Here is a 19442-nt window from a genome sequence, read left to right as displayed (position 1 = left end):
ATTTAATTATTACTATTTAAATTTTATGTAATCATCTAGAATTCTAATGAAAGTAAACTATTTCTAATAAAGTACTATTTTAATTATTATTTTTTATATATATTCTCTATAAATAAGATTAATAATTTCTAATTAACTACTATTTTAATCATTAATTTAAATTTTATAAATAATTATTAATTAAATATAAATATAATTTTTCTAACACATAATAAATATAATTATCATTATTTGACAAGTCACACTACGAGCCACATGTGAAACATGTAGAGCGAAAGTAGTTATATTAAAAGAGCTTAATTGCACCAAAAATCACTAACTTTCACGTGTTTTTTAACATAATCTTTTTTTCTTGGCATATTTAACATTATCTATCACTTTTTGGCAATATTTAACATCGGTTGCGTTTTATTTAAAAAAATAGTGCCGTTTTATATTTCCCGTAAATTATATGTATTCTGAAAAAAAGACATGCATAAAATGAAGCATAAACCAAAAATGATGATGTATATTCAAGATTATGCCTTGGTATCAATCAAGCAGTTCGTACACACACTCAAGTAAACTCTACTACTGCTGCTGCGAAAATTACAACATCAACTGCTAGCTAGACACACAGAAACTTATTGAAAAAAAACACATAAAATTTAAGCTTTGATGAAGAGGATTTTTGCAGAGGAACTCTAAAATTTTGAGATCTTTTTTAAAAACAGATTTTAACTATTTACCTTTCTTTCCCTTTCCCTTCCGTTTTCCATTTCCGTTTCCATTTTGTTTTGCATTCTACTTGCTGATGATCACCATCTTCTTCTACAAATTCTGTGACCTTTTCCTTTCCTTTTGCACTTGTTCTATTTACCTTTTCCTTTCCGTCTCCGTTTTCATTTCCATTCGTATTTTCCGAGTTCTGTGACATTTCCCTTTGACTAGATGATGTTCCCACTCCAAGATCACCATCTTCTTTTTCATATTTCATGAGCGCCATGTGCGGAAGCATTTTTTGAGCAACGCCGGAGTTTTGCGCCCAACTATTTTGGAGCTTGACCATAAATTCATCTATATAAAATTTCTTGTAAAATGTTTTCCTTCCACCTTCCACAATGTTATCACAAACTTTCTTCTCTATATAGTAGAATTTTGCAGCCTCTGTAATCATTGTTATGCAAATTATAAGCGCTTTCGCCACAGATTTCGTATCAGTGTTCTCTGAACTAGTGTCGTAGAGTACTTCGATTGCGGATTCAAGTTCTTTGATTCCTATGGAAATATCTAACCGCGAACACTCTCCAGCTTTCGTTTCAAGATTGGTGTAGCTAAAACCTAAATGCAGAGAGACGAGACTTCCCTCGATAAAATCCTTGACCCAACTCTTCTCATCATCTAACTCCAATAAGTAGCAAACCATTTGTGCTTTGTAGCCCACCACATACGCGTCGCATTTGTCTAATACTAGTGTAACAGAACATACCGGAGAAGTTGAGAGTTCCACGTAAAGAAGGCGCTCGGACTTGGCGAATGTGGATCTGTCACGCATGACTTTAATTTTATGATGTTCACTTAAGAAAGAACTCCAGGTACTTCTCTTGTGTGGCATCCTCAGTGGTAAACTTAACGGTAAGTATCTCAAGAACGGGGGCAGGAGGATGTTTGAAAAAACTGGCAACTATAATAGAAACATTGCTGGCAACATTACTAGAAAAATTGCTGGCAGCAGTCGAGTAGAACGGGTAACCAGGAGCAGGAAAAGCAAAATATGGCTGTCCGCTCAGAATGAAGGTCACAATTTGGCCAATTAACAAGAAAAGCCTTTCTGCATCAAGGTGGAGGTAAAGCGCCCGAATCTCTGGACCAACCTTTCTAGTGTAAACCGATAGCACAAATATGGCCATCAGATCGCACATCTGGCCTGCCTCCAGAGCCTGCCAGATTTTTGCAAAATAGGCTTTGTCTTTTGCATTTCTTCGTAGGCGTTGAACATAAGTATTATGATAATTTCTAACGCGATCTGAAGCCTATGATCTCTTTCCAGCATCTGCCACTATTCTTCCAATTTTGACATGGTCTGATACTACAATGAGTGCATATATACAGTTACTGGTTGAGCTGAATAAAAATGTCATTTAGAGTCACAACACTGTTATACAGAATAGAACTAAATTCACACCCGTCGACAAGACAACTTTATGCTAAGCATAAGCATGCGGTCAGTAACGGAACCAGACTTTCAATTTAGTTCAGTGTAAACCAAAACTTAATCACAAGCATGCGAAACTTTTCTAATTTAACATGTTTCAAAGAGTAAAAATGCTCTAAATTGAAGTTAAAAGGAAAATACAAGTACCTTTTCTTGAAGTGCAAGTTTGGGTGCTTTGACTTGATGAATCCTTGCAGTTTTGTAATGATGAAGAACAAATGAGTGATCCGATGATATGGTTTTAATGTTGACAAAGAAGGAATCATTAGATAGTTGATCACTACAGACAATCAATGGAGAATTTAATAATATAATAGGGGTTGGTGAAGACCACCAAGCACATATTGATCAAATAGAAATCTAGGACTTTAATATATGACATACAATCATTCACCATTCTGAATTTTTGTTCCGCGAACTGATTTCTGATACCAAAAACTACAGTCATAACATCCGATTCAACCACCACATCACCGTGAACTACTCTTAAAAAATTTGTGAATAAAGACAACAGTACTTTTAAAATATACATATTCGAATAAATAAAACTAATATAACTCATTAACGATTCATTTTTATTAAAGGTTTTAAATCTGGTTTTGATTCTTCATTAGCAATAAATTGAATTAGATATACATTATGTTAGTAAATTTTAATTCATCAATACAAAAAAAAATACAAAAAAATTGACTTTTATTATATTTTTTAAAATTAAAGTAACACAAAAAGGAAGACTGCCATCAAGTGGTAAAAATGAATTATTAAAGGCAGTTGTTGAGAAAATAAATAAATGAAAAAAAATTGACTATTACTTGTATGTTTTTTGGTTTCTTCTGACTAATAGTTGACTTAGTTTTTTCCTTTTCATGGTTCTACTTTAGTTCCAACTCTGTTCTAACCATGATGGTGACTTTAATGGATTTTGAACCTTGCTAGGTGAATTTGATCATGAGCTATATTTCTACTATCATTTATACGAAAATAGGGGTCTGTAGTTCTTCTGAAACTATCATTTCCAAGAGAGGTATCCGTTAGGGATGGCAATGGGGAGGGGATTCCCTGTTCCCCGTGGGGACCCGCCTCTAATGGGGCAGGGAATCCCCACCAATTACCCCCATGGGTACGGGGACGGGGGAAAATTATTCTCCAACCACGGAGATGGGGAGGGGACGGGGAGTATAGTCCCCACCCCATGAGGATCCCCATCCCCGTCCCCATGGGGATCCGATTTATATTTATATTATATTATAAGTTTTAATATGTTATTTATAATTTTAAACAATTTAACATAATTTTTTTTATTAATTTCTATTTAGTTATAAATATATAATATTATAAAAGGTAATAGTAGTTTCTATAATGATTTTTTTTTCAAATATCTTATGAAAATAATAAAATTATTTATAAATTATATTTAATTATACGGGGAACGGGGATCCCCATGGGGATGGGGACGGGGATGATTTTATCCCCATTAATTAAATGGGGACGGGAATGGGGATTTCCCATAGATGCGGGGATGGGGATGGCTTCCCCGTTCCCACCCCGCCCCATTGCCATCCCTAGTATCCGTCAAGGCGACCTCGCTCTCTCCGTACCTCTTCGTCATTGTGATGACAGTTATTCATTCTTCAAGGCCTGCAATGAGGAAGCAGCAGTTGTGAAGCATGTTTGGGCTTCCTTCCAACCGCTTCTGCGCTTGCTAGGAAGCAAGTATTTGTTCTCGATCAATGCCCGATTTGTGGCTGAACAAAAATAGCATGGTCAGGAACCATAGGAAGGATTCAGCTCTGAAATTTATCAATGAGGCAGGTTGTAAACTTCATGCATGGCAATGTTCCAATGCAAACAGAATAGAATTGAGGGAGCTTCGAAATATTGCAGGCGACGAAGGTGTGGCTTGGAGCAAGCCTAGCTCTGGTCGGTTTAAAGTCAATGTTGATGCAGCTATCTTCCTTGGTCAAACAAGATATGCAGGACTTGTGTTACTAGAAATGAGAAAGGTCAGTTTGTAGGCTCTCATCAGGTCAGCTTGAACGGTAATTCTTCTCCTACAAAGAGGCGATAACAGACTTGCATATCTTGTGGACGACTGCCGTTATCTACCGAAACAGTTCATTAATTTAGCTTTTGCTTTTATGAGACAAAATCGTCTCACACATATTCTCCAACATAATCCTAATTCTACGCAAAGTCATCAGGATTGGATTAGTAACTTCCCTAAATTCCTTACATCGGACTTGGATTAATATAAATCCTGGGTTTCAAAAAGAAATCCTTCAAATCATATTAAAAGTTGATGAAAATGGCAAGAGCTAATGTTTTCTTCTTTTTCTTTACAACATTTTCAATGCTTCGTAAAAAAACAATTAATTCCAAATTCAAATCAAACACAATTATCTCATTACATATGTAACCTAATAATAAAGATTATAGTTTCAATTGAACAAATGATGTATATTCAACATTAAGCCTTGGAGTCGATCAAGCAGTTCCTAAACAAATAAACAAAATTTCATGTGGAGAACCACAAATCACAAGTAAACACTACTACCACTAAAATTACAACATTGATAAGTTTAGTGTTGGACTCATGTGTTTACTTGCAAACACCAATCCAGCTAATGCCTAATGAATTGACGTTTATCATCGCCATTGCTGTGCCGTCCGTAAGGGCTGCTCTCGCTGAAACCATTGCGGCTTCCTTTCTGGCCCTTGTTTCTAAATTTGGAAGCATTGCTGTCTATATTCAGATTCACCTTTGGCGGACAAGAAAAGCAGAATGAAGCAGCAACCGCCTGACAAAGTCCAACAATATAAGTTATTTTGATGAATGTCGTAACACGGTGATCATCGCGTAATTTCATGCCTCAAGAGTCGAGGCAGAAGATTTAAATGGTAGTTACATTTATTGTCATGCTTTGTCCGAATTTCCCTTATCACTAATTGCAATTTTTGATAAAATCCTAGAAGTCTCGAATATTAACAAAGATTTTGAGAGAGAACATTTATTTTCTGGAGAACCCCAAAAAAGGAGAAATCTAGTGATGTACTTAGTTCCCCAATTGCAAAATGCCAATATGCAGATTAATATCCCACTTTTGCCAACATTTATTCGCTGACATAGTTTTACATGATCTGAGAAGTAAAAAGATACCTGTAGATCAAGGCGATGGACATTAAATATATCTTTCATTGAGTGCGAATTATAGGCCAATATATAAGATCGATATGCTTCTTTAGCAGACTTGTTCAGATAATAGTTGTTGGCAACTAACTTCTCCTGCATCGAGCCAATAATCCAATATAAGCCCATTCGTCTTGCTGATTAGGAATATATAAAATAGCAGGAAAGCTAGAAATTACCAGATGAGACTGAGCATTTGCCAACTTCTTCTCATCAAATTCGTACTCTTTGACTGGGACTTTTGCAGCCTGGACGTACATATTTAGGGGTAACTTATGAGTTTGTTTATATTCTTTGCAGATTTAAGTTGTGTGTGTTTCATTAATGTGACAAAACCCTGAGAATCCATTATGATGCTACTGCCACAATATATTACAAATTACTAGAGCAAGGGTCATTTATTGCATTAAGATGGCATCCACCTAATAAAATTACAGATGTCCAAATTACCCAAATAAGAGTTACTTTACAGTATTTACCTTCAGATAGCGCAAAAATTGAAGTTCTTCTGGAATAAGAAAGAGCAGGGCATTTCCTTTTCCACCTTCTCCACGGGCTGTACGACCAACCCTGTGAATATACTCCTGAAAGAGATAATCAGAATCTACATGTAAGAACACATCCACGAAGGACAATGACAAAACTGTCAACATTTAGAAAGGGAGACTCATGGCACCTTTGGTTCATCAGGAGGATCGTATTGCACTATCCAGTCCTGCGTGAAAAGAAGAAAAGATCAAATTCATCCATCTTAACCAATTAATCCAAAATTTCTCAGCTCACTTGCTGCGATTGATTATACTACATAGTAAACCCTTACTAACTCTGATTGCTTAAAAGTTAAAACTTTGGTAAGCAACATCATGTTTCCACTTTTCATATTTCAAAATGCCTTCATTAGAATCATTACAGGAATGAAAACACCACGCGCACCTTTGACAAATAGAAGTCAGTTTACTTGGTTTGTTTACTCCACCCTTTTATTGTTTATTTACTCTAGCTTCCATTATGCAACATTCATTACAGTAACACAGCATACGATCCGATTTCGTTAGTTTCAATAGTAATACATTATCTCTAGCATGAATAAATTCCTACTTATCCACAAATATCAATACAGATTGATAACCACTATCATGCAACAAAAATCATCAACCAAAACACATGTATTTTATTTTCTTGAAAACTGAACTTAAAAGGCTGTACTAAGGGGCAGTAACAGCATATTAGTATCTGCTACTACAAGGCAGTGCAAAGCAAGCAGCCAAGCACATAGCATGAGTTTCAACATTGAAAAACAAAAAAAAAACAGAGAATTTCTAATATGATAAAAAATGTTTGGATTACCAAAATGCAAGATACTTGGATTATTTTGGTAACAGATTAGCAAGTTTCTAGAAGAAAACATACCACGGCAGGAATATCAAGTCCACGAGCAGCAACATCAGTGCATAGCAATATTCCCTTGTCTACTTTGCAGAAATCAAAAAAGGTAGTGGTTCGTTTCTGCTGCTTTTGTTTTCCATGTATATCAAAGCATTCTATTTGAATGTATCTAAGAAGTTCTGAATGGAACTTGACAGAGTTACATGAAGAGAAAAAAACCATAACTTTCTTTGACAAGTTTCTCTTCAAAAAGGAGTAGAGAAGTATAAATCTTTTGGCACTATTCACTACACAATATCCTTGCTGCAGACCTTCATTCGTGACCTATAAAACCCAAATCTCTGTCAAGTTAAAGGCATAGGCTGTGCTTGTACAGACATATGGGTTACACGGCAATTAAAAACTAAAAAGACAAAAAGAATGGTATATATACCTTAGTTCTTCCGTCATCCACATCGATATAGATAGGAGTTGTTTGAAATGACAGACGAGCCAGATCCTCCACCTGAAAGTTTAATGTAAACAACCACTGTCAGCAGTGTCAACTAGAAAAGAAGACTATATTAAATAATAGAAAGAGAAGAAAAACAGAAAAATTGCTGAATACTGAATCACTTCTCTGGAGAATAAAGTTACTGAAATATCAAACAATAACCATGATAAGGCAATATAGAGTAATAAATTAAAAGAGATTCTGACCTTCTTGGTTTGAGTTGCTGAAAATAAAGCAGTTTGCCTACTCTGCAAATATTAGAAACATCACCAGATCAGCTGAAATCATTAAATAATACCAAAAAAAACAAATTAACTCAAATGCGGAATAAAGACAGTAAGAGTCTTTCTGAATACAATATTCATTGTTAACAAAACCTAAGTTTAGCTAGTGATAAAAAAAAAAAAATTGTGATATCTATCCAAACCCCAGCTGACACAAAACTAACAGAGAAAGTCACAAGCTAGAACAACAATGATATAAGTAAATTACAGCTGTTATGACCACTTCATTAGTATCATGGAAAGAACCTGTGTCTTATTTTGAAAGTTCTATCTTTGTGAGGATAAGTTCTATGCAAAGACCAGAGAGTGCTAGTGTTGCTAATTTACACACCTTTGGCAAAAGCTTGATTATTTGTTGCATTTCTTCTTCAAAGTTTGCCTCCAGTATCCTATCCGCTTCATCAATTACAAGGCACTACGCATTGAATAATAGTTTTGGAAAAATTAATACATCTTTAAATACTTCTGGCTTGTAAGAACAATATATTATGAACTAATACAATCACAAGCTATCCAGCCCATACAGGAACAGCAACAACGATGATTGATAATTGTTATAATAAAACAGCAGAAACACTACTATTAGAAGATTTAACATAAATCAAACTATTACAGCACATGTTAAACAACATAGATATATTACCTTCAAGTTTTTATAAATAAAACCCTTTGTGTTTTGCAAATGATCAAGAAGTCGACCAGGCGTTGCAACCAATAAATTTACTCCTTTAACAATACGCTCTGCTTCTCCTTTTCTAGCAGAACCCCCAATGACCAAACCAAGTGTTTGCGAATGATGTTTGAGAAGATCCTTCGCCACAGCATGAGACTGAAATGTAAAATAAGCAAATAAATATATAAGAGTTGCCAAGAATTTTATAATATTCAATGCTTAAAGTAATTTCATGTTGTGAATTTTCAATAGAATTTGACCTGAATGGCAAGCTCCCGTGTTGGGCAAATGACAATAACGCCAGTGCCATTTCGAGGAGCAAAACGAATATTATACAGCAACTCAATAGCTGGTATCAAGAAAGCAAGAGTTTTCCCAGAACCCGTCCTCGCAGCACCAAGAACATCTTTGCCAATTAAAAGAGGCGGAATAGCCCTGGCTTGAATCTGCAAAATTCATAAACAATCAATACTGAAACCCTAAATCATAAACCGTAAAAACAATAAAAACTAAATTGACCTGAGTCAAATACTGAAACCCCATCTCCTGAACAGCTTTAAGAGTAGGTTCAGATAACCCTAACGATTCAAATGACTCGCTACTCATAATCCCACTCCCTTTCTTCACCTTCTTCTCCACTTTTTCTTCCTCATGACTCTCTAATTCATTATCTTCTTCCTCTTCCTCTTCGTTATTCGCTTCGATTTCCTCCTTCACTTCCTCATTTTTAATTTTCTTATTCTTTTTCTTGCTCTTCTTTTTATTGTCATTTACATCCCTGATTTCATCATCAACATTAGGCTGCTCTGATTCTTCTTCTTCTTTGTCTTTCTTTGCCCGGTTTCGATTCCGCTTCCTCTTCCTCTTCTTCTCTTCATCTCCATCTGTTGGTGAACTGTGCGGCTGCTTCTCCTCTACTTTTTCTGCCATGGAACTAATTTCAAATTATAAAATCAGTTACAGTGTAAAGTTTTTTTTTTAGGGTTTTAAGAGTTAGCAGCGGCAAATTGGAGAAGAGGTTTATGTCTGAACTCTGAAGGTTTAGGGTTGCAATAACGACATCGTTTCATGGGGTATACACATCAAGTCTTTTGAAATAGTTTTTGTTATTCATATATAATAATTTTATTTTAAATTAAATTAGAGTATACTTATTTTTTTAAATTTTTTTAATTTTTTTAATTTTTTTTAATAAGAGTAGAGTTATTTAAAGTATATATGATTTTGTTGGAAATTCTTTTTAACATATCATTTCATGAAAGTTTCATGTTTCCAACAAATCAAATCTTTTCAACTTTTATAAATTTATCCAAAAAAATTAAAGATTTAAAACCTATCTTAATGTGATGATTTCGTAATAATTTTATCCAAAAAAAATAAATCAATTTAACTGTCTCATTTTTCAGCTGAATTTCTATACTATCTCATAAGTTAGCAAAATTTATTTTCAATTCCAAAATTTAACTCTTGATAAAAAAAATCAAAATTTAATTTTAAATTCTCTAAATTTTAGTGGTTGATTAAAAATTCAATTTTGAAGTTAAAAATTATCATAAAAAATGAACAAAACAAATAAATAATATACCGAAGTGAAAAATTGACACAACAAAATTTATTAAAAAAATTAGATAAAATTACAATGAGATTATAAAATTAAGATAAATTTGTAAAAAAAAAATTAAAAAAAGGATAAATTTCTAAAATTTCTAAAAATGTTTAGACTTTTGGTACCATTAGACCTTTTATTAAATAAATGATTATATAAGTTTCGAGTCTAACCGTACCATCTGAATTAAGGATTGTGTTAGGATTATTCCTAAAGTTCTAATTAGTTTGGGACTTTAATTCATCCTAATATGTGTTGGATGTTGTTTATTTCTTTATTGAGTTTGTGTAGAAAAAGGAAGTCTAAATTCTTTTTGGATTTGAACTTCTAATTCCTTTGATCTATTTAGAACACTATAAATAGTCAAGTTCATGGCTTGTATAATTTAAGAGTGTGAGGCAGATTAGTACGACCAAAGCATTATTTGGGTTAATTGTTGGGTTTGGGCATTAGAAAAATCTCTACCGTTCTTTTGTATTCTTCATCTATTAATGAATAAAACTCGTTTCTTTGCCCGTGGAGTTGTCATTGACGAACCACGTAAATCTTGTGTTTGTTTTTTTAGTTCGGTTCTAATTAATTTTCTATTATTCCGCTGCGAATAATCTCTCAACAAGTGGTATCAGAGCAAATTCTGATTCGGGATTTATTTGGGAAATTTTCTGATATGGCTATGACAAAATTTGAAATTGAGAAGTTTGATCGCACTAAGAGTTTTGTTTTATGGCAAATCAAGATGCGTGACTGTTTGACACAAGCTGAATTTCGAAAAGCATTGTTGGAGAAGGAGAAGCTGTTAGAGAAGATGACTGAAGACGAGATTGAAGATTTGGATGGGAGAGGTCTATCTACCATCCGACTATGTTTATCTGATGATATTTTGCGTGAAGTTCTACGCGGAAAATCTACTTTAGATTTGTGGAAGAAACTTGAAACGCAGTTCCTGAAGAAAAATCTCACCAGTAAACTTGTTGTCAAAAAACGTTTACATATGCTCCATATGGCTGAAGGTACGTCTTTGAAAACACACCTTGGGGAATTCAATTCCATTATAATGGATTTGGAGAGTATGGATATTAAATATGATGAAGAAGATCTGTCTCTTATGTTGCTTCGTTCATTACCTTCTGTTTATAAGCAATTTCGTGAAAATTTAATATTTAATCATGATACGCTTTTTGTTGAGGGAGTTAAATCTGCCCTATTTTCGAAGGAGTTAATGGATAAGGAGCTAATGGGGAATGCTAGTCAGATGTCTGATACTGCCTTTACAATCAATACTAGCATGAAGACAGAGTACGATAACAAGTGTCCGAAACACAAAAATTCTACTTGTAATTATTGCGAGAAGAAGGGGCATCTAAAGATTGATTGTTGGAAAAATCCAAAAAGCAAAAACTACCGAAAGCCTAACGTTCAAGCCAATATTGTTGAAAATGAATTAGATGAGGACCATGAAGATGTGTTAGCAGTTTGGAGTAAAGATTCAGGTTTTAGGGGGAGTTGGTTCTACAACCGGTTTAACCCAGAGAACCGGCTTGGTCCAAAAGTGCAGCAAAAATCTGTAAGTTCAAAATTTTATGCAGATTCGGGTTGTTCATATCACATTTGTGTCAATTTCGATTGGTTTTCCGACTACAACAGAGTTGATAGTGGAGTTGTAGTTATGGGCAATGGTCGAACTTGCAAAATTTTGGGCATTGGTTCAGTCAAGATCAAGATGCATGATGGAAAAGTTAGAACATTCACCGACGTTCGACATGTTCCTGAAATGCGTAAGAATCTCATCTCTCTATCTACTTTAAAAATTTGTGGATATGAGTTTTATGGCAGGAATAGGGTTTTGGATATTGTGAAAGATGTTGTGGTGTTATTGAAAGCTCATAGAGTTGGTCGTTTGTATGAGATTGATGGATCAGTTACAGCTTCGTCTCTTTCGCCAGATTCTACTAATGACATTGCCAAGATCAAGGCCAACAAATTCGCAGCTGCGTGCCAATTGGTTGATAATTTATCTATTGTGTCATTTTGCATTGACAAGTTCAAGAGGTTCTTGAGTTTGTTTGGAATTCCTCAATTGTAGTAACCTGTTATGGTGAAGTGGAGAAGGTGGAGTTTGATTGTCATTCTAATTTATTGAAGATGCAAGAGAATTCTAGTCAGGGGGAGGTTGTTAGGATTATTCCTAGAATTCTAATTAGTTTAGGATTTTAATTCATCCTAATATGTGTTGGATGTTGATTATGTATTTATTGAGTTTGTGTAGGAAAAGGAAGTCTAAATCCTTTTTGGATTTGAACTTCTTATTCCTTTAACCTATTTAGAACACTATAAATAGACAAACTCATGGCTTGTATAATTTAAGAGTGTGAGGCAGATTAGTACGACCAAAGCATTATTTGGGTTTATTGGTGGGTTTGGGCATTAGAAAAATCTATACCGTTCTTTTGTATTCTTCATCTATTAGTGAATAAAACTCGTTCCTTTACCCGTGGAGTTGTCATTGACGAACCATGTAACTCTTGTGTTTGTTTTTTAGTTCGATTCTATATTTTGTCATAAGCTTGATTTCCTAATTAATTTTTTACTATTCCACTGCGACTAATCTCAAAACAGATTGCAACAAAACATAGAATCTCTTATGGCTTTTTTTGTTATTGAATGAGCCACTCAATTACAAGAACATTTAACAAAACTAAAAGCAACGTTTGTCATAGAATTGCATAAAGCTTAACAATTTTAAAGAAAACTTCACAATCATATCCAGTTATGTATCTTGCTTCATAATATCAATAACGCCTTTCACGTCACCTTCAAAGATCATCTCCTTCAACTTTAGTTTGTTAGCTAAGTAAATTGCCTTTATTATGGCTAATGATTATACCATTGTTGACGAGGATACATAAAGAAACTGACGTGCAAAGGAGGCGACAACCTTTCTAAACATGTTTCTAACAGCAAAAATTCTATTTTTATTATTGCATCTATACTGAAAGCTCCATCAATATTAAACTTATAGGCAGTTATCGGTCGAGGCTGCCATAATAGAGTTCATGTATAGAGAGTGGACATGTGTGACTATAATGAAGGATATTTTTTTTAAGGATCTCTCAAACTTTACTTGAAGCTTATTTCATATTTTGAACTGTTAAAATTGAAAGTTTATGTTGAAGTTGTTAATATATTAAAACTCGCGATTTGTTTTTTTTTTAATGTGTGTATGCTCATACTTGTTTTTTTACAAAAATGATAATCGACTGCTAAAGTTTCAAGTGTTAATAGCTAGATATTTAATCTCACCATATTATCAGTTTAGTCCCACATGTTTCCCTTAAAAAAGTAATATTAAAATGTGGATGCGGAGGTTTGAACTTTGAATACAAGCCTACCGCTCCATAAAAGAAAGCCCTCACCACTAATACACCCCATTTAATTCTTATACTTGTTTTGAGAAGTAGAGAAAGAGTAAAGTAAACAAGTGCATATGCTAGAAATCCATTTTGCACCCTTTTAAGCTATGCTCTATGTCTCTATCATGCCTCCTTTTGCTTTGAACAATATTCCAACAATTATTTATACTCATGAAACTTGTAAATATCTTCTTTGTATTGTGGTATTTTAATTGAGCAATGAACAGTTGTTTTTCCTTAATTCGCCTACTAAAGTTAAACGCCATATGACCTTTTCTCATTCAGTTAATGTTACTCCGCAAGCTGCAACCTTATTAATAAATTCTTTTTTATGTTTGTATTCTAATTTTTCTATCGCGACAATTGTGTTTTTTGTCCAAACATTTTTAAAATGAAAAGGTTTGTAGTGATGTTTGATTCCTTACGTATTTAAAACAACGAAAGTTAGTTTGAAATGATTGTAGGAGTGTCTAGAGACGAGCAAAGGATCACTTACCCTTCCAAACTTCCATCGAAGTATAAAAAAACTCCAAAATTTTAAAATGAAATCACTTATAGCCTAAACTTGTATAAATTTGGTCAAAAAAAACTCTTTCCCCACTCTCATCCCAAAGAGTGAGGCACACTCTCCAGTTTTTGAAGGTGTTTTTTTGACAAAGTGGTTTTAGATGGTAAAAGATTTAAAAAAGTTCTCAATATTTTTTTATTTTTTATTTTAGCACATAATAACTAAAAATAAACAATTAATCTTTTTAAGTTTAATACTATATAGGTCAATTTTAATATCAACTAAAAATATAGAGGACTTTTTTGTATTTTTTAATAAAGAGGCTTAAAAATAATTAAAAATAATAAATAATAAATCCAAAAAAAATATGTCTTCATACGTACCCAGACGAAGTCGCCAGGGCTCGATTTGCTCGTCTAAGACGAGCAGATCTTGAGTTCTATTGAGATATGCTCGTCTCAGACGAGCAGATCTTTGCTCGTTTGAGATGAGCATGTCTCAGACGAGCAAGTTTCTCCGAAAACGGGGAAAAGGAATAAAAGGAAAAATAAAAAAAAGATTAAAAACGACGCCGAAGCTGTTGTCAGAGTGAAGGTTCAAGAAGATAGGTTGGAGGTTGATTTGATTTTGTTTGATTGATTAATTAGTGTTTAATTATGATTAATTAGTATTTAAGTATTATTAATAAGAATATATTGTAATTTTTATGAAACTCATTCTTCAATTAAGATGACACGTCAGCAAAAAAGAGTTTTTAATTCGATTTACACAAATTCAGGATATAAGTGATTCGATTTATTTTGTATTTTTTTATAATTTGAAGTGACCCTTTATTTATCTAGATACATATCCAACCATCACTCTAGTCTAAAATTAGGATCCTATCCAACCTCTCCTTGATCTAATTTGAAGTCACACACCATTTTTCCAAGTAAACATGTAAACATGCACTATCAAAGGCTTACCGAGAATCTTAAATTCTTCCTATGGTAGGCCTCTCCTTTTTTTTATGACCAGAAATAATGTCTTTATTTTTTTATTATGTACACCACAGTAAGTAAACTATGAAAAATTTAGTTAATAGAACAAAGCATACTAATATTTTGGTCAGAATTAAAATTGTGTGCAAGAGAAATAGTTTAAATTGTATATTTTATTACAATAAACATTCAAAAATATAGTAAGTAAAAACAAGTTTAAACAAAATCACAGCTGCATTTTTATTTTTAAAATTTAATCAAATTTGGGCGAGATTTATTTTTGACATTTTTCTTAGATAACATTAAAATTACTTCTTTTTTCGTCAAAGAACATTAAAATTACTTTTATAACAGGGTTATAATGTTTTCTTGTACAAGTTATAATCAAAATTTTATATAAATTTTTGGCTTAAACCATCCTCAGGTTCCTATATTTTTCACTTTTTATTTATTTGATCTCTGATTTACTTTATTTTTTTAGTTAGTCCTTATACTTTTCAGTGCTGTTTATTTGATCTCTCTACAATTAAATTTTGCAATGATTTAGTCAAAGTTAGATTATGAACGAAGTAAATAAAAGATAAAATTTTAAAAATGATTTAATCAATAATAAATTTACATAACTAACCAACATAAGTATAAGAACTAACTAAAAAAACAAAATAGATGAGAGACTAAGTAAACAAAAGTGAAAAGTATAAGGGTTATGCCTAAATTTTTACATAACCAACCAACATTCAAATGATCTTTTAAAAAATAATCCACCTTTTAATCATTTATAAAAACTAACCAATACGCGAGTCAACTTTTTTTTTTTTAATAAACGCTTCATTTTCCATTATTTTTTTGCTTCTTTTTTTATTTTATTTTCAGATTTCTAAAAATCTTCCTCCTATCACTGTCGTTCATGGATCATTGTTATTGTTGTTGTCGTTATCTTCGTTATCTCCATCATCAATATTATAATTTTGCAAATATGTTATTATCATAATTTTTGTCCATCACCGTTGTTGCCGTTCATCGCTACGTTACCGCCTCTATCTTCTTCTTTATTAAAGATGGTAGGACCAAAGGTAATTAAACAATCGCTTATTTTACAGCGCCTTGATTTTCTAGCCTTTTGCCTGTTTTTATTAGTCCTTTTCCGCTTGATCGCTAACTCGCCTCCTCGGGCATCTTCCTTACAGAAAAGACCCTTCGTCTCTTCTCTTTCTCTTTTTGTTGTTTATCTTTCTTATTCATCTTGTTTTTAATTTTTTTTCTTTTTTCTTTTATGTTGTTTTTTTTCTTTACAATCATTTTTTTATTAGCGTGTATAGAAAATCAAATACCATAATACTATCTTTTCATATTAACACTTTTATGCATTTTTAAATTTTTTGTTTATGATGATTGTAAATTTTTAGAGTTATATTATGTTATTTTTGTTTTTTAACTAAACTTTCCTGTGTTATTGTGTTTTTTTTTTTCAATTTCACATCAACTCATTGATTTTATATTATTAAGGTTGATTTATAAATATTTATAATGTTTGATTTTGTATGCATGTTGATCTTATGTTGATATCAATTGACATTTTGTTGATCTGGTTAATTTATATAGAGATAAAATATTGATACATTGTCATTTAGTTTATTTTTAGTTGATCTAGAATTATAAATAAATTCAAATACAGTAAAAAACGTTGTTAATATGTAAAATTGATGAAAAAAGGGGATATTGTACTCGCACAAAATTATATATTTATAAAAAAAATATTTGGTACATTATTAGTGTAGAGAACTTAAAAGAAAAATAATAAAAAAATAAAATGTGGGGGAATAAAACTTGATATAAAATAAAAAATATCAGCCTAATATGATTAGTATGAAATAGTAAAAATTTCTGAAATATAGTAAGGAAATTATAAAAGTTACATTAAACTGAATAATTTTTCTATTCCTAAAAAAAATCCAAAATTGAATTCAAAGAAAAACAAAAATCCAAAATTATGGAGTATTATCAATATGTCAAAATTTGACCTCAAGGTACAACGCCACAGTGGAAAACTGTAGGACAACCTTACTCTATATGTTTGGGCTGTTTGCGTTAGGCTTAGACTGTTGGGCTGTGTGCGCTATCCTCCTAAGCCCACTAAGTTTCATGGGTTTTTTAGATAAATACCAAAAAAGGATAAAATATTCTCAAGAATACTACCTCAAAGGTTTTTTTTGAAAAATACAATCTGAACTTTTTTTTTGCAAAAACGACTTTTGTTATTCTCAAAAATATTTTTTTAATCTCAAAAATACGATTTTGGTTACCCAACGGTATACTAACACTGTTGGTTAACCAACAAACAAAACTATTACAAATTCAAATCTCCATTTTCATTAAACTAGTTGAAAATCCTATTACAAATCCCTCCATCTTCATCACCGCAACATCAACCATCAAATAAAATCTAAATCGTCTTTTTTAAAATTTAAAATTATTGATTAACCATTTGTTAACCAACATTGTACTAAAAACAAGGTCATTGATGTACTTTTAGTACACCATTAGTTAAATAGCAACAAAATAAAATTCAAGAACAGTTAACTAACGTTTTTATTAATAATATATTCAAGATAACATTGATTACATGTTACTCAACGGTGTACCTAATGTTAACCATTGGTTACCTAACACCCAAAAACAGTACAATTCTCATAAGCATTTTTTCAAACAGTTAAAGTGCAGGCAGTGCAACAGCAAAAATCAAACCACCACCACATCACCACAATCGTTCATAAAAGAAAAATTAGTTAACTAACGATTGGTAAAATAGCAACAAAATAAATTTTATCACAACAGATCCGCCACCTCCGACGATGACAACCAGTTAACTAACGATTTTATGAATAATATATTCAAAATAAAATTTATTACAAAGTTACCCAATGATTTACCCAATAGTAACCATTAGTTATCCAACACCTAAAAACATTACAATTCTCATAAGCGTTTCTTCAAACACCTAGAGTGCGGGCTGATCATCAATTTCGCTTCTCGCAGTCTCGCATAACTATGAGTAATATATTCAAAATAAAATTTATTATAAAGTTATCCAACTGGTTACCCAATAGTAACCATTAGCTACCCAACACCTAAAAATATTACAATTCTCATAAGCATTTCTTCAAACACCTAGAGTGCAGGCTGATCATCAATTTCGCTTCTCGCAGTCTCGCATAAATAAGTATTGCTCTGTTCTTGACCAAAATTTCTCTTATTTTCACTAAAATTCAAAAATCCAAACATACGCAACAAAATTAAAACTAGATCTGGCTGACACTTGATACATTAACATCAACATCAACATCAACATCATCCTCCCATCTCCAACACCCACAACCAGAAAAGTACGACTTCCGTTAGTTTCAATTTAACGTCGATGATGGTGTTTAGAATAGGACTCCGCCGAATCGGAATTGTTCCCTCTCCAACCAGATTTGTTGGTTTAATTGGTAAACTGAATAGAATGAAAGAAAAAAGAAAAAACATTTGAAGATTATCAGTGAATTTATGTTTTGAAACAAGAAGGAGGGTTGATTGCCTTCATCAAACAACAAACTCAAATTTAAATTGACCCAATTGAATGAAAATCAAAGCATCTATTTTACCTTGTGAGAGGCGGCGGAGGAGCTGATCATAGCTTTTAGGGTAATAAATATGAAATTTGGTTATAAAAAGATTAGAGGAGCATTTGATATTTGTGTAAAATCAAAAGTATAAAAATCAAAAAAAAAAGAACAAATTGTATTTTTCAAAAGAGAAAGATATCACCGTATTTATCTAATTAAGTTTATAAATTATAGTAATTTGTCTAATTAACTCAAGTTTCATATCATGTTAGAAGAGAAAACCCACAACAAGAATAACAAACATACAAGTGTAATTAAATTTAATTTCCCTAATTTTAAAATTTGCATTTCTACCGATGAATTATAGCTCAAAATTGGTATAAACGTTAATTCCTTCCATAAACGCCCTCATTCCTCTAATTATCGTTTTTTAAAATGTCTAATAAAATTTTCACTTATCTCATTAAAAAATATACATTGACAAACAAAAATAATGCATGACAAAAATTATTCAAACTTTATCAACTTCTAACAACTTAAAAGCATTTACATATTCTAGAAAATATCAAAAAATATTTTTTGTTAAAAAGTTAATCGAACATTTGTTATCTATAATTATGCATTTTTTCATCGATTTGAAATCATATCCATTCAGAAGTACTCGTACAATTAACTTTTTATTTTATTTAGTTCTTATCAATTTTATCATTTTCCAAATTCCATATACTGTTGTTGAGTTTGACCTTCAAGCAGAGCCACGAAATGTCTAAAATAGAACGACCTAATTTGTAACTGTGTCACCTTTTTATTTTGGATTTTCATAATTGTGTTTCCACAACTTCTTATTTGTAAGCTCGTGAGTCCTTGTGTTGACGGAATTTGGAGCATGATATATGCATGTATACTAGTCTTCAAATAAATTATGGTTAAAACTATCTTTTAAATGAAGGCATTTGATATCACGCTCAAAATTCTGTTAACAAGAAAATTCACAAATATAAAATAAAAAGTATAAAAAAGTTTTTCAAATAAATTATTTGATAAAGACTAAATGAAACAGAAGTTTATGATATGATTTTTTTCGAATGAATTTAGGCTTCATCTTATTTTAAATCG

At 32.1% G+C, this 19442-nt stretch overlaps 2 protein-coding genes across 2 annotated transcripts; both read right to left on the bottom strand.

The window, feature by feature from the left end:
• Positions 1-490: 490 nt before the first annotated feature.
• LOC126688143 (ricin-like) lies at positions 491-2519 on the bottom strand. Its single transcript, XM_050382741.2, has 2 exons — positions 2342-2519; positions 491-2068 (listed from the first exon to the last, which is right to left on the bottom strand). Exon 2 carries the CDS (start codon positions 1592-1594, stop codon positions 725-727), a length of 870 nt encoding a protein of 289 aa, XP_050238698.1. The 5' UTR covers positions 1595-2068; positions 2342-2519; the 3' UTR covers positions 491-724.
• Positions 2520-4612: 2093 nt separating this feature from the next.
• LOC126687358 (DEAD-box ATP-dependent RNA helicase 51-like) lies at positions 4613-9252 on the bottom strand. The gene is made up of 12 exons (XM_050381901.1): positions 8737-9252; positions 8478-8663; positions 8188-8373; positions 7876-7959; positions 7467-7508; positions 7201-7272; positions 6792-7091; positions 6058-6096; positions 5861-5965; positions 5561-5629; positions 5352-5477; positions 4613-4992 (listed from the first exon to the last, which is right to left on the bottom strand). Exons 1-12 carry the CDS (start codon positions 9145-9147, stop codon positions 4816-4818), a joined length of 1797 nt encoding a protein of 598 aa, XP_050237858.1. The 5' UTR covers positions 9148-9252; the 3' UTR covers positions 4613-4815.
• Positions 9253-19442: the final 10190 nt, after the last annotated feature.

Source organism: Mercurialis annua, linkage group LG6 (genome assembly GCF_937616625.2).
Source record: "Mercurialis annua linkage group LG6, ddMerAnnu1.2, whole genome shotgun sequence".
NCBI classification, from domain to species: Eukaryota; Viridiplantae; Streptophyta; class Magnoliopsida; order Malpighiales; family Euphorbiaceae; genus Mercurialis; species Mercurialis annua.
The sequence above is the reverse complement of the archived record's forward strand: the minus strand, read 5'-3'. Positions and strand labels throughout refer to the sequence as shown.

Excerpts from the sequence above, each read along its gene's own strand:
- LOC126688143 (XM_050382741.2), bottom strand. The coding sequence starts at position 1,594 with ATGCCACACAAGAGAAGTACCTGGAGTTCTTTCTTAAGTGAACATCAT.
- LOC126687358 (XM_050381901.1), bottom strand. The coding sequence starts at position 9,147 with ATGGCAGAAAAAGTAGAGGAGAAGCAGCCGCACAGTTCACCAACAGAT. Across the intron at positions 8,664-8,736 it reads GGTTTCAGTATTTGACTCAG|ATTCAAGCCAGGGCTATTCC; the intron begins GTCAATTTAGTT and ends TGAATTTTGCAG. Across the intron at positions 4,993-5,351 it reads TCCATCGCCTTGATCTACAG|GCGGTTGCTGCTTCATTCTG; the intron begins GTATCTTTTTAC and ends GGACTTTGTCAG.